We start from the raw sequence: 14,481 nt of genomic DNA, 5'->3' as shown, positions 1-14,481 counted from the left end.
GAAAGCTCATAAAACATCCCCCATGCAGTTGGCGGAAACTATCCTCTTGCCCTCTAGCAGCAGATTTGGTATCTACATCCTCAACAATATATGTATATTTTTAGTTTTCAATCTGCTCAGTGTCAAACTATTCATCACAAACATGTACAGTCAAGTTCTTCCCCTCAGCGTTTCCTTTGCCTTCAGGGATGTTTGAAGGCCAGAAGGTCAGAAATCACATGCTGCTCTCAAACAACATGCATTTGTCTTTGTATCCTCCACACAATACATTCTGATTTAAAGTGAAAAGTTCAGATTTTACAAAAAACAAACTGACAAATGAGGATGTTTGGCATGTTTGTGTTAAAACCCCAGAGCATGAATCTGCCCTTCTGAGAAACCCGATTCAAATGAAATCTAATAACCGCTCATTTAAAAACGTCTTTATTTCATCAACCGGATCCGAGATCACGTTTTCAGACTTTACATTCAGACAACAGGGTGAGACCACATGCTGAGGACATGAGAGGAGGCAGGTTCGTGTGCATGGGTGCCCTCTCATACAATCCTTTGTATGTACGTGTAAATGAATAACTTTTCATACAGTCCTCTCTGTATATGGGCATAAGTATGGGCACTCTCTCGTGTGTGTTTTCTCTCTCAGACAGTCTTCTGATCGGTCGGCTCTGGAGCTGCCGTCGAGGCAGATGCTGAGTCCTCCTGGGTCTTGTCTAATCCCTGGCTGCAGCCTCGCTCGCTCGAGTGCGTGCCTTCTTTCACCGTGGTGGCGCCGTTGGAGTTGGTCGCGTCTATACTCTCATATGGCTCTGATGTCCACTGAGGAAGAAAAATAAGAGAAGGAGGAGGAGGAGGTCAGCAGCAGGCACAGCAGAGGAGCGTTATTAGGTTTTCCCAGTACAAAAACATCCAAATTATCTGAGATAAAATAAGATTTTCCAACATTGCTTTTGCCTTCCTGGCAGCTTATTCTCTCTGTTTTATAACAAATTTCCCTGATTGAATTTTCAAATGGCCATATGACCAACAAATAACAACCTACACTAATATTTTCATGTCCAGAGAGACTTTTAACAGAAATTTAGTCGTCTCTTTTCATTCGATCATGAGATACTGCGCTGCAGCGTTCGCATTTTGGCCCTCGAGCTGATGTAAAAGGGAAGCATCCAGAAAGGAAAGAGGTTCTCTCTGGAGGGCATTAAAGTGCTTATAGTGCACATTATAGCTGATTATAGTAAAGCCTTGGAAATTGTGCTTATTCGCGTTCTTGCTGAAGGTTAGATGAGATGATCGATAGCGCTGTGTGGGGATTCAGGAAAGGCAGGCTAAATGTAGACGCACAAAGTCAAAGCCGACACGAGAAGGCAATGAAAGCACGAAAAACAAAGTGAGAAGGTGCAACAAAAGGGTTTGTTTTTGTTTTTTAAAAAAAGGCTTAAGACCAAGGCAGATAGCACTTGTAGATCTGTTCACCAAATATAAGGCTACAGGCAGGAAATGATGAATAAAGATCTACGTACCAGCTTCTCTAAAACAAACTAATTAACATGTTGTTGTTTATTCCATGCAAACAATAGCATCACTGGCAAACATCCCACCTGTGGATCTATACCTGCTTCTTACGTTATGAAAGAAGTTTTTATGAACAAATAAAAACATCTCTGAGGAGTCGAGCGGGAACTGAGGCTACGTCTACCAGCTACAAAACTTCCCAGGAACCTGTGATACGACCGGATTGCATTGTTTTTATTATCCTGAGGATGTGCAGGATGTTTTCTTTATTCTGCACTCGTGTTTGACGGCATTCATCAAAATGTGCAGGAGTCTGTTGGAAACTTTTGGATAAACATGTCTCTCTTCTATTTAACTACCTCGTAAAATAGATGTGTAAAGAGCTCCTCTGTCTTCAATAAATATGTTATGAGCAATTTCCGCTATTTTCTTGGAGAAAAAGTAGAAGCAAAAAGCCTCTGAGTGCGTCTGTGAAGATTCTCAGTCATCCAGGTCTCGTAGTTTAATCATAGCAACTGGACTTGCTTGAGTTCCTTGAAGATGTTCCACCTCTCATCCAAGAGGCTTCATCAGTTCTGACTGACTAGTTGGGAATTCCAGATACTTATATCCTAAAGGAGCCAATAACACCTGAGTTTCAATTGGGAGTTTGTTGCTCCTCCCCCTTGCTATGTGAGTCGTTAGTGCTCCCCCTGCCACAATGGGGTTCGTTAGGGTCTTTTGTGACGAGGTGTGGATGTGGGTTCATCTTCCTGGGGAGAGATCTTTGGACTGACTTGTAAACCGGTGAGAGATGATACCTCAGACCTCCACCTCTGATGAGGGATGGTCTTTCCATTTAGATGGCTTCTTTCACCCCTCTCTCAAACCATCTGTCCTCCCTGGCCTAAATCTGTACATTGTTGTCTTCAAATGAGCGTCCTTTGAGTGTGAATTTTGGGATGCACTGTTGATGCACCAAACTTACACAACAACTCATCTGTGCTGTTGAGGTCTGTCTAAAGGCTCAAACTATGACCTTCTTCCACCAGGGACTCAGCAGAGCTTGAACATTGGTGTGAAGTTAAAGGAGACCAGATTATGTATGAGGCTGTTTCTTAGGAGATACAAGAGTGATGTTGATCTTTTTATGACTCTTGCAACTAAAGCAAATTAGTGTACGTCCCAAAGTTTTAAATTGTTCCTTTAATGGTGAAAGGTAAATTATTAACCTTTAAGAAACTTTGTCTTGACTCAAATGTGTGGTCAAGATGTAGGAGGTGCTAGAAGAAAGGTCGGGGAGTCGCCAAAACCAGGATTAATTAGGAAATGTTTCACTGGCTGCCGGCTTTTACTGTAAAAGGTGAGGTGACAGTCAAAGTCACATCAAGAGGATCTGAAATCTAGATTTTTATCATCGCTGCATCTAAACAGACATGTCTCCCTGTTTGGTTGGTTTCCGACCTGCGTGGCTCTGCTGCTGGACCTGTGCGAAGGCCCCATGGCGATGTTGACGCTGGACGAGGATTGCGTGTCGGTGGTGTTGCCGCCTTCAGCGGCGGACAGCCCGGAGATGACCAGGCCGCTGGAGAAGCTACGCTTCCCGAACAGCAGGCTGAGGGTGGAAGAAGACGAGGAGACCTGGAGCCACAAAGGAAACAATGACAGTTGACGCATATCGTGATGTAAACACTATCATGGTGTATTGGAGGGAAAAATATGGTGCACTTACAAAATATTCACCCCCTTTTATGGCTTTTCAACATTAAATCGTGGTCAAGTTTGACAAGAATGTACAAAAAAAAGACTCTTTCATGTCAAAGTGAAAACAGGCTTGTACAAAGTAATGCTGCAATCTAAGCAAAAGGTGCATCTACTGAATGCTGAATGACAGGAGTGAATATATATGCAGGTAGTTATTTATGTTTTAAATAACTGACGTTGGTAAATTCTTTTCCTAAAAGCCAAATTAAATTAATTCAATGTTGAAAAGCAATAAAAGAGGAAACCTTCCAAGATGGCGCTGCACATCATCTATGAGTCATGACTGTACTAAGCTGGTACCTGGCTGGAGCGCTGCTGATGCTGCGCCGCCTGAAGCTGCGAGCTGATCCCACCTGCTCCTGAGAGACGAGGGACCTGAAGACAAAGGAAAGACCCACTTTACTTTCTAAAGCAGCTGCGACTGAGCAATGCAGGCGGGATAACAAAGTGTGCACGTACCTGGGAGAAAATCGAGGCTATGGAAGTGTTGAAGGACAGCTGACTGTTGGACAGACGCTGGACGAGGCCGTGGTTGGAGCCTGAGTCCAGGATCGGCCCTGATTGGCTGCTGACTGGGGGACGCTGACTCTGAGGCTGCACCGACCGACTGCGATACTCTCTTCTGGCTGAAAAAACACAGGAACATAAACACTCACATAGAAGAAAATGCACTTTTACAGCCTAATATACCAGTGGTGCGCCACCAGGGCCAGCAAGGCCTTCTCATACTAGAGCTAAAGAGCAGACCAATGAAGATGGAGCACAATACAGGAACTAGAAGGGGGGAAATCCTAGGAGGCATCCAGGAGAAGTTTCTGTTGCTCCTGATAAAAATATTTCTGATGAAGGATTACTGTCTAAAAAAGAAAGTGATCATCGGCAACAACATAAGCCTGCAACTGTGTTCGTGTAGTAACTCTCACTGCCAGAAAGGGGAGACACAAGTCCTGAAGTGCAGCTTTAAACTTCCACTAAAGTCAGCAAAGTGACTCAGTAATGTCAGTTAAACAAGCTACGGACACAGTAAAGCCGTGGCATCTAAACCTCTGAGGTTGACAAAGGATTTTATTGTTAAAATATGCAATTTTTATATCATTTTAGCCTTAAAAGGTCACATAATCTCACCTCACCTGATCAAAACAAATAAAAACACCTTTTGTCTTCGGTTCCACAACAACACAGAGTCCTGTCAGTGTGTGTGTGTGTGTTGGCGTGTACCTGAGTTGTGGTGTCGGTGGCTGTGTGTGGTTCTGGCTCGGTGCTGGTACAGGCTCAGGCTGTTGGAGGTGACGGACGACGGCCGGTTGTGGCTCAGCGAGGACGAACCGCCGGCGCCGCAGTCCACGTCCTCCATGTTGACGCCGCTGTTGCAGCTGGTCAGGTTGTCCTTACGCACCCTGCACAACACACAAACGCACGGCTGTGATTTATTTATTCATGTCCTCATCGGCGCGAGGGACGCACACGGGCGAGAGGGCCATCAAAAATTCAGCAAGCCTCCACCAGCCCGGTCGGCTGAGCCGCGCACACTTATGCTCAGAGAGATGTTACGTAACTGTTGCTGGCATATGTGACACACACTCGTGCTCGTCTCTTCCTCCTAAATTAGTTAAATGTGTTCTGGCTGACGAGGCCCGATCCGTCTCCTTGGCTCCTTTGCTACTTAGTGAAATTAAGACAACACCTTCAAGTCGAGGCCCGATGAAACAGGATTAGCAATCTAATCTAATCTGAAAGGAAAACTCAGCCCCTAAGAGGCTTAAGAAAGAGACACACAAACACTCACACACACCATTAGCTGACCTGCAGAGGTTAATGCAGAGCCTGTGCGATAAGCTGGAGGTAATGTGTAAAAAAAAAAAAAAAGGGGGATTGAGAAACAAAAAGAGGAAGGAGGGATGTGAGGAGCAAACAGCAGAAAGTCGAGGCTTTTGGCTTGGCTCCCGCTCGCTAATCCAGTCGTCTCTCTCTGTCAGCCGGCGCTCCCACTGTCCCTGTACATGTGTTTAAAACTACATCAAGTTGGCAGCGAAGTGTCTCCGCAGCACCGACTCCAGCGAGTCAATATCTGTAAATCCACAGAGAAGCCCTCGCTCAGCAGGCAGCTGGAGCATCACACCGCATCTTATCCACAGAGACTTATCCCAAATACAGCCGGCTGAAGAAGAACATTAGAACCCCGACATAATCTGCAGCGTTTGCGGTGAATGGAAGTGGATAACTATTTCAATATCTATCTGCATTTTTTTGGTTTTAACGTGGTCAGAAGAATATTAAGAAACTAAATGGGATTTGATTCTAATTTTTTTATAAATACAACACTGGGCAGTTTCCAAACAGTTTCTGGGCATTTTCACTCACTGTGGGCTCGTTTTCCTCTGCAGTATAAAATCCTGCATCTCTATGGAAACAGCACATCCATGGACAGAAGTGCAAAGAACTGTTTTTGAAGTGCCCACAGGAGTGACTAGGAAAAGATGGTGGCTCCATACGTGATACAGTCGTCCTCAAATGTATTTATACCCTTCCATTAAAGAAAAGGCAAAATTCACAATAGTCACTAAAATAACTAGAAACTGAAAAAAGTAATAATAAATAAAAATTTGCTAAATTATAATTTAGTGAAATGAGACATTGCTTTTGAATTGTGGTTGAAAAGGATAATTTAAAAAAAAAAAAAAAAACTGTCCCAGACAATCATGCTTGTTTGCTTTGGGGTTTTTTTTGTTTTGAAAAAAATATTTCTGTTGAACCACAATTCAAAAGCAATGTCATGATTTTCATAACATTTTTATTTATTATTACGTTCTTCAACTTACAGCGCTCTCCATAATTATTGGCACCCCTGGTTAAGATGTGTTAAAAGCCTTAAAATAAATTCATTTTTTATTGCAGAAGCAAACTCTCACACTGACAATTGTAGAAAAAAGGGGGTTGTACAAAGTATTAACATCAAGGGTGCTAATAATTGTGTCACACATGATTTGATGAAAAAGAATTATTTTTTAATGTGGGATTTTTTTTCACACTGAATAAACGCACTTGAATTAAAGGTTGAATTTTCCTATTTTTTTTCATTGTGGTCCTATATTATTTAGAAAAAAACTGAATTTACTAGTAGCTAAAGAACACATCCTAACAGGGGTGCCAATAATTATGGAGGGCGCTCTATTTCAGTGACAGCAGTTTTTCCTTCTTTAATGGGAGAGTACGGATACATTTGAGGACGACTTTAGATCATTTACTACAGTGCTGCCCACTTAATGTCACACCAGTTTGCAGAATGTCCAGTTTATAATCATAAAATATCAAAGTCCCCAATCATTTCCTATATAACGTATAGTAAAACAGCCCATTTAGAATCATAGAATAATCTCATAATCCTGGGTTTTGTCATAATGAAATTCCCTGAAATTGATTCCAGGAATAACTTTTGCCTGTTTAAAGTCATGGTCAGCTGATGGTTACGGGCTGAGCGTCGGCCATGCATGGCAGATTATCACACCTCGGTCAGCCATGGAAGGCGATGCGTTTGTCAATTAGCTGCTCACCTGAGATCTGATCACTGAGTTATTCACACACTGTCCATCTAGAAGGCTGCTTATTGGATTATCCTGGATATAGTCATAATCCCATCCTGGACTGAGGGTATGATAATATAAACAGACAGTACTGTACTTTTTAATTTGTGTCCATACTGCACTACACAGCCTGCAGTTCAGACAAAAACAGACAGGACTTTTCTTTTGTGACTGTTGACTTCAGCTGATTCACTCATGGAGTCACAGGTTGTGCCGAGGAACTTGAATGTTTTGTTTTATACAGTATCTGGTTTGTGTAAATGGTTTATTTCCAGCTTTGAGAAATAGTTTAATTTTGGTGATATTCTTTTATGATAACATGCTTTTAAAGCTTGCTGGTGGGTTTCAGCATTCAGAGGGTTAAGAAATGAAAAAGTAAAGCTGATTTCAACATGAGTTAAACGCAAGAGGAAGAAAGTGGAATGAAGATGATGTCATGGAGCAGAGGAAGAAACTATCAGCCACAAATTGACTGCATTAACAAATGCTGCTTTTGTCAGTTCATTTGAATACAGTTTTCGGTTTCTGTCTCTGAGAGTAATGTTCTGATGCACGGGGAGAAATCGAGGTTAAGAAACAGTGAACATTACACTGTGATGCATCTAAACCAACTTATCCTGCAGCACAGTTTTCATATTTATTTAACAATTCCAAAATGAAAATCCTCTCATGAGAAGATATTTCATCCAAGTCTCAGAGCTGAAATCAACTATATATATATCCTCTACGTAGCCTTTAAAGCTAGATGATTGAAATAAGTATGATGGTTTTTACTGTGCCAGCCTCTCGGAGTAATGCCAAATACATTCAACTGAGCCTCTCATCCAGAGTTTCTTATTTAAGGACCCTCAGAGGCTGACGGTTGATCCACAGGCTGAAGCTGTGACCTTTCGGTTGCGGCGCCGTCTTCGTCTCCACCAAACTGAAGTAAATAAAGTCTGTTTTCTGTTTGTCTTCAGCATGTGAAGAATGCAAATTGAGGATCCCACTCACAGGGAGAGTTTAGGGGGAAGCTTGAGCCCGGAAGGCAACGAAGAAAAGAATCACAGACTGTGCTTTTGATTAAGGTGGGAACAAATGCACTGACCGTAACCACTTAGAGCAGAGCCAGGAACGAATGACATCCAGGCTCAGAGCTCCTCCTCCGATGCTGCGGAGCGTCCGGTGCGTTCCCGCGTATGACGTCGTCAGGGGCGACACGTACCTGAAAAACAAGGTGACGTGAGCGCAGGTTTCTTGGTCTTAACGTTGTTCCAGAAGAGCTGAGAGCGACACCTACATGGGGTAACCCAGCGGCTGGTCGCAGGACGAGTTGACCATGTTCCTCAGCGCTTGCTTTGAGTTCTGGATGCTGCCGCGCTCTGGGTTTCGGTTCCGTAAGAACACCAACTCCTGCTGCTGGCCGGCCCACAGGCCTCGCACACACTCCTTATTGATCTGGAGAGAGAAGAGATGAAATATACAGTTAAGGACATGATATGACTTGTTCCGTACAATGATTCTTGCAGGAGGATTTTGGCTGCTGACAGTAGCTTCATATTTATATTGAGTCAGTTTTCTAAAAAGCTGCACTACTCCTTTAAGATCTAAACTTTCAGAGCTGAGAGTTAAGCTTACATTTGAGCACTTTAAGTAACTGCAGAGCCGAAAATGAGTTCATAAACTGAATTTTTAATGTTCTGAAATTCAAATGGTGACCACTTATGATCACGTTTGACTTTTCTGTTCTGATTTGTTTTATTATAAATGAAGCTGCAGCCACTTTAGAGCAAAAACACACATTTTTGTTCAGCCATACAGGCAGAAAATGATTAGTTTGACGCCAAACGTCCAAGAGGAACCTCGTCCAAGTTGGCTGGTGGAAGGTTTGTCCTGCTCGCTACAAAACCAACCAAACAAACTTTTCAGACAGTCAGACACGTTTGCATTCAAACTCCACCACACGTGTGATCTGTGGCATTTGTCACCATCTCACTCACTGAGTTTCTGCAGCCTGAAAGTTGAAACACGCATAAACGACCACTTTCCAGCAGCGCCTTGGCCTCTTCTTACCTTGATGACCTTGAAGCTGAGGTGGCGTTTGTACAGCATGATGATCTTGTACTCGTCCGTGCCGTCGTCGATCATGTGCCTCAGGGTGAGCAGCGTGTCGCGGCTGGACAGCACCGCCTTGCGCCAGGCCGGGTCGCTCTCGTGGCAGATGACCAGGCTGCTGCGGTAGTTAGTGATGGCTTCGTACAAGATGGACGCCTCCTCGGTCTCCTCCAGACAAGTAAAGTGATCCTGAAAGGGCAGCGGAGTCATTACGAAGCACTAGACCTTCATCAGACTTTGGCAAAACGTCTTTATGTAATGATGAAGACGTTATTGTAATTATAAATGATGCATAAATGTCTGTGGAGGAGAATTAGGACAAATGACAGACGCGCGCCTCGTTACCTGATGCAACTTGAGGCTCATTCTGACTGCAGGAGCCACGACTTTCTGCAGGAGGTCCAGATCAGCGAAAACCCACTCGTCTTTGGTGGCGATGCGGAAGTCGCCTTTGAACAGCGTGTTGAAGCCGTACAGGAAGGATTCCAGACTTTGTGGAGGAAGGTCAGAGTTCATGAGGGGAACAAATGGAGATGGAGACATAGAGGAGGGATTAGAAAACTGAAGCATTTATAAAATATAAACCACATAAAGACAGAAAGTTTACTTGATTGCAGACAGAATTCTGTTTGAACACTGAGGATGTTTAAAGATTTAGCTGCTGATGCCCCCTTCTGGTGTATCTGTCCAGCTGCAGGTAAATATCCTAAATCTGCTTTTACAACTTCTATGTATCCATCCATCCATCATCTATACACCCCTTAATCCTCACTAGGGTCATGGGGGGCTGGAGTCTATCCCAGCTGACTCAGACCCAATTTCTCTCAAAGGTTTTTACAAATTCTACAACATCAAGGTTGAAGTTGATTTCATTGCTTGATGAAAATTTTTGACAGTAAGCACAAAAAAGCTCCCCTGAACATATTATAGGCATAAAAACACACATCTACACCATCCAACAACCATTAACTGTCCTACAATTATCTCACTGCACCAACTTTAGCTGATTGAGGCTCAATCGTGTGTTTTGTTCAATGCAAGCCACATAAGATTAGCTGGGTAGAAATGAGTTTTTAGGGGCGTAATCTCTGCCCCACGACTCACTTCAAACACTCCCGTATCTGTGCTGCTCTGCGGTTTGAACCAGGTTTACCTGTTGGACATGTTGTGGGACGCCGTGCCGAGGGATCGTCTCCCGAGGACGGACAGAGCGTAAGACAGAGTCACCAGAGGAGAGTCTTCATCGCTGTCCACAGGCTGCACACAAGAGAGAAAGATAGCAGAAAATGAGCTTAAAGCAAGCAGAGAGTCTTTGTGGTGACAACAATGTGTTGAGGTTTGATTTTCACTGTAATCCAACTTTTCTTGTACTCGTGAAATGAGCTGAATAAATAAACAGAACATAATTCTGCTAAATTTGTATCCTTGATTATTATTTTTTTAACTAAAGGTTCCAGTTTCTCAAATGTGAATCATTTACTTTACATTTACTACTTAAAACATCTGCTGTGCAGTATGACGCAGCTATAATGCCATTAATCCCCCCCAAAAAAGTTGTATTTCTTTCATTATTTATTTTACAAAATTTTAAAAATACCTGGAAACAAATACTACATTTTTCAAGGTGCCTTAGACTTAGAATTAAGAATATTCAACAAAGGGGGTAAACAAAGCAAAAAGACAAAACAGAATATGAGGGTAGGGTATAAATGAAGGTCAAATAAAGTAAAATAAAAATATAGAAAATAGAAAATCAACAAAATGTACAAGAATATACAAGAGAGATACATAAATGTGCCTGGATGTGCAGATGACATCATTAGGTAGGCCTGCAGGTGTTACCATTACTACAGACATCTTACATTGCTAAATGTGTTCCTCACCCGTCTCCTCTCTGCTCTAACCCGTATAACTATAACCCATAATGAAGATCAGGCTGATGTACCGTCTCCATCTTCCCAGCACAGTACTGGATCCACTCCAGGTAGACGTTGCAGAAGCTGGCCCTCGTCACGCCCTGCAGGCAGTGAACGTAGTCCTCGTCGATCTTCACGCTGAACACCTGAGGGTCGCGCTCGATGTGGTGCCACTTGGTGTAGGACTGCAGCGCCTCCTGAACCGTGGCATCCTTGAGCCACGTGGACAGTTTGGGCGAGTGGACCAGGTAGTAGATGATGCTCTGAGAGGTGGAGGGGAGGGAGATGGAAAATAAAACACAAAGAAGAGTGTGTTACAGCTCATGGCTGCACCCGGAGTCACCTATTGGCAAGCTTCCACTTGTAATTATGATTAATGCATTAGATCCCGACTTGTCTGCCAATTAGACTGCTTAACCTTTCAGCAGGCGGATCTTTAAGAGCCTGAGACAAGTGGAATATTCAATTTTCTGTCTGCCACTTAAGAGAGGCTGATTGACTGTGTCAGGAGCGGCTGCATTATTAAAACTGCACCCTTCAATAGCAGTGACGCGTTTTAAATTTTTTAAAATAACAAAATCTGTTTTGTGACACTTCATCCAGGAGTTGATGAGATTTTTTTTGTCTGGATCAAAATGGTGGACGCTGTCATCCCGTCATCAGAGAACGTTCCGTCTTTTGTTTATCTCGGTTGAAGAAATCAGNCTTAGAGACAGACAACCAAGCACACTCACATTCACACCTACGGACAATTTAGAATCACCAATTAACCTCAACATGTTTTTGGACCTTGTGGGAGGAAGAACCCACGCTGCACGGAATTCTTTTGTCATTCAGTGTTGTAAAGAAAAACATTGTGTGATTGTTGGTAATTCTTTGCTTTTTTTTAAGTAATGAAATGATAATGTTGTAAACAATGTACATTTTTGGTCTGCTGCATTGGGGATGTTGGTCTCTGTTGGGTACATTTCCATGAATTTTGGCACATTCATGCTCCTCCAAGGATGAACCTTTATGATTTTGCAACCTCATGAGCCTTTCCTGTAGCAGCTACAGCAGCAGACACATTTTTGGCCTCTCTGCAACAGCTCAAAATCTGCTGGATGTGCAAATATATTACCAGATTACCAGGACTTTCTTCTGTCGACATTCATGGTTTCCAGAGGATAATGCCTCTCCTGCTGTTCAAAGCAGGCCAAAGTTTTCACTTATCCATTTCTTGCATGACTGATTGGTTCATTTATCAGATAATCATGAAGTTAACCAAGAAGTTGGCATTTGTGACTCTGAACTGTAATATTTCTGGAGAGTTTGCAGTTTTCATCAAAAGTTATCAAATATATTTTCTAATTTAGGACCAAACACGTGCTGTTCCAGTCATCTTCAGGTGTAATTTGTGTTTAGTGCTAATTCGCCTGCTAATATGTTAAAGTAAGATGGTGATTGTGATAACACCTTCTTGACATCACACTGTAGCTCTCACAAAGCCACTAGCTGGTGGTTGACTCTTAATAGAGCACATTTGAAAGACAGTAATAAGAAATATAATCGACAATAGCAAGTATTAAATGACTGCCATGATCTGTTCTGGGCCAAAACCTCGCCGACATTGACCAGAAACTGTAGAAATATGAATTCATGTTGTTTAAGTTTGTTCTTTTTTCAGTTACTTATTCAGTTATATTTACGTAAATATACCTAAACGTTCTATACAGGATGGTCTGAATGGCATTTCAGAGCTTCTGCCACAGGATGTATATTTATGGAGGGAAGTGTTAAAACCTTTATTTATTGTTTTATTGGCATTTGAACGGACAAACTTAAACAAATTGAAACTAAAAATACTAGAGCTATATCTAATTGCAATTTTTCTGACAGATATTAGAATTTTTTATTAGTTTTCTTTCTTTTTTTTAAAGTCAAGCTTCACTTCAGTGTTTGTAACAGATTTAAAACACGTGACTAAGCAGTACCGTTAAAAACATGGCCGCCACATGAGGAGAAAGGCATGAATTTGTAAAATCCTGGCTCCAAAGCGCTGCATGACGTGTTTCCCAAATTGCAGCCGATTTCCTTATTGCATTGCCTCAAATGGCGTTTTGGATTTCAAATTACGAAAGCTCATAAAACATCCCCCATGCAGTTGGCGGAAACTATCCTCTTGCCCTCTAGCAGCAGATTTGGTATCTACATCCTCAACAATATATGTATATTTTTAGTTTTCAATCTGCTCAGTGTCAAACTATTCATCACAAACATGTACAGTCAAGTTCTTCCCCTCAGCGTTTCCTTTGCCTTCAGGGATGTTTGAAGGCCAGAAGGTCAGAAATCACATGCTGCTCTCAAACAACATGCATTTGTCTTTGTATCCTCCACACAATACATTCTGATTTAAAGTGAAAAGTTCAGATTTTACAAAAAACAAACTGACAAATGAGGATGTTTGGCATGTTTGTGTTAAAACCCCAGAGCATGAATCTGCCCTTCTGAGAAACCCGATTCAAATGAAATCTAATAACCGCTCATTTAAAAACGTCTTTATTTCATCAACCGGATCCGAGATCACGTTTTCAGACTTTACATTCAGACAACAGGGTGAGACCACATGCTGAGGACATGAGAGGAGGCAGGTTCGTGTGCATGGGTGCCCTCTCATACAATCCTTTGTATGTACGTGTAAATGAATAACTTTTCATACAGTCCTCTCTGTATATGGGCATAAGTATGGGCACTCTCTCGTGTGTGTTTTCTCTCTCAGACAGTCTTCTGATCGGTCGGCTCTGGAGCTGCCGTCGAGGCAGATGCTGAGTCCTCCTGGGTCTTGTCTAATCCCTGGCTGCAGCCTCGCTCGCTCGAGTGCGTGCCTTCTTTCACCGTGGTGGCGCCGTTGGAGTTGGTCGCGTCTATACTCTCATATGGCTCTGATGTCCACTGAGGAAGAAAAATAAGAGAAGGAGGAGGAGGAGGTCAGCAGCAGGCACAGCAGAGGAGCGTTATTAGGTTTTCCCAGTACAAAAACATCCAAATTATCTGAGATAAAATAAGATTTTCCAACATTGCTTTTGCCTTCCTGGCAGCTTATTCTCTCTGTTTTATAACAAATTTCCCTGATTGAATTTTCAAATGGCCATATGACCAACAAATAACAACCTACACTAATATTTTCATGTCCAGAGAGACTTTTAACAGAAATTTAGTCGTCTCTTTTCATTCGATCATGAGATACTGCGCTGCAGCGTTCGCATTTTGGCCCTCGAGCTGATGTAAAAGGGAAGCATCCAGAAAGGAAAGAGGTTCTCTCTGGAGGGCATTAAAGTGCTTATAGTGCACATTATAGCTGATTATAGTAAAGCCTTGGAAATTGTGCTTATTCGCGTTCTTGCTGAAGGTTAGATGAGATGATCGATAGCGCTGTGTGGGGATTCAGGAAAGGCAGGCTAAATGTAGACGCACAAAGTCAAAGCCGACACGAGACGGCAACGAAAGCACGAAAAACAAAGTGAGAAGGTGCAACAAAAGGGTTTGTTTTTGTTTTTAAAACAAAAGGCTTACGACCAAGGCAGATAGCACTTGTAGATCTGTTTGCCAAATATAAGGCTACAGCCAGGAAATGATGAATAAAGATCTACGTACCAGCT

General features: G+C 42.5%; 1 protein-coding gene across 1 annotated transcript in view; it reads right to left on the bottom strand.

Moving 5' to 3' along the window:
* Window positions 1–413: 413 nt before the first annotated feature.
* The window catches only part of pcnx2 (pecanex 2), a 39,020-nt gene continuing 24,952 nt past the window's right edge, over window positions 414–14,481 (bottom strand). Inside the window, exons 30-40 of the mRNA XM_008302540.1 lie at window positions 10,873–11,106; window positions 10,081–10,184; window positions 9,273–9,417; window positions 8,886–9,116; window positions 8,113–8,270; window positions 7,921–8,037; window positions 4,471–4,649; window positions 3,712–3,878; window positions 3,553–3,627; window positions 2,953–3,129; window positions 414–816 (exon numbers count right to left, since the gene is read on the bottom strand). Of these exons, the coding sequence (XP_008300762.1) occupies window positions 640–816; window positions 2,953–3,129; window positions 3,553–3,627; window positions 3,712–3,878; window positions 4,471–4,649; window positions 7,921–8,037; window positions 8,113–8,270; window positions 8,886–9,116; window positions 9,273–9,417; window positions 10,081–10,184; window positions 10,873–11,106 (1,764 nt within the window). The 3' untranslated portion in view covers window positions 414–639. The remainder of the gene's footprint in view (window positions 817–2,952; window positions 3,130–3,552; window positions 3,628–3,711; window positions 3,879–4,470; window positions 4,650–7,920; window positions 8,038–8,112; window positions 8,271–8,885; window positions 9,117–9,272; window positions 9,418–10,080; window positions 10,185–10,872; window positions 11,107–14,481) is intronic.

Source organism: Stegastes partitus, unplaced genomic scaffold (assembly GCF_000690725.1).
Source record: "Stegastes partitus isolate 25-593 unplaced genomic scaffold, Stegastes_partitus-1.0.2 Scaffold1831, whole genome shotgun sequence".
Taxonomy (NCBI): Eukaryota; Metazoa; Chordata; class Actinopteri; family Pomacentridae; genus Stegastes; species Stegastes partitus.
The sequence above is the reverse complement of the archived record's forward strand: the minus strand, read 5'-3'. Positions and strand labels throughout refer to the sequence as shown.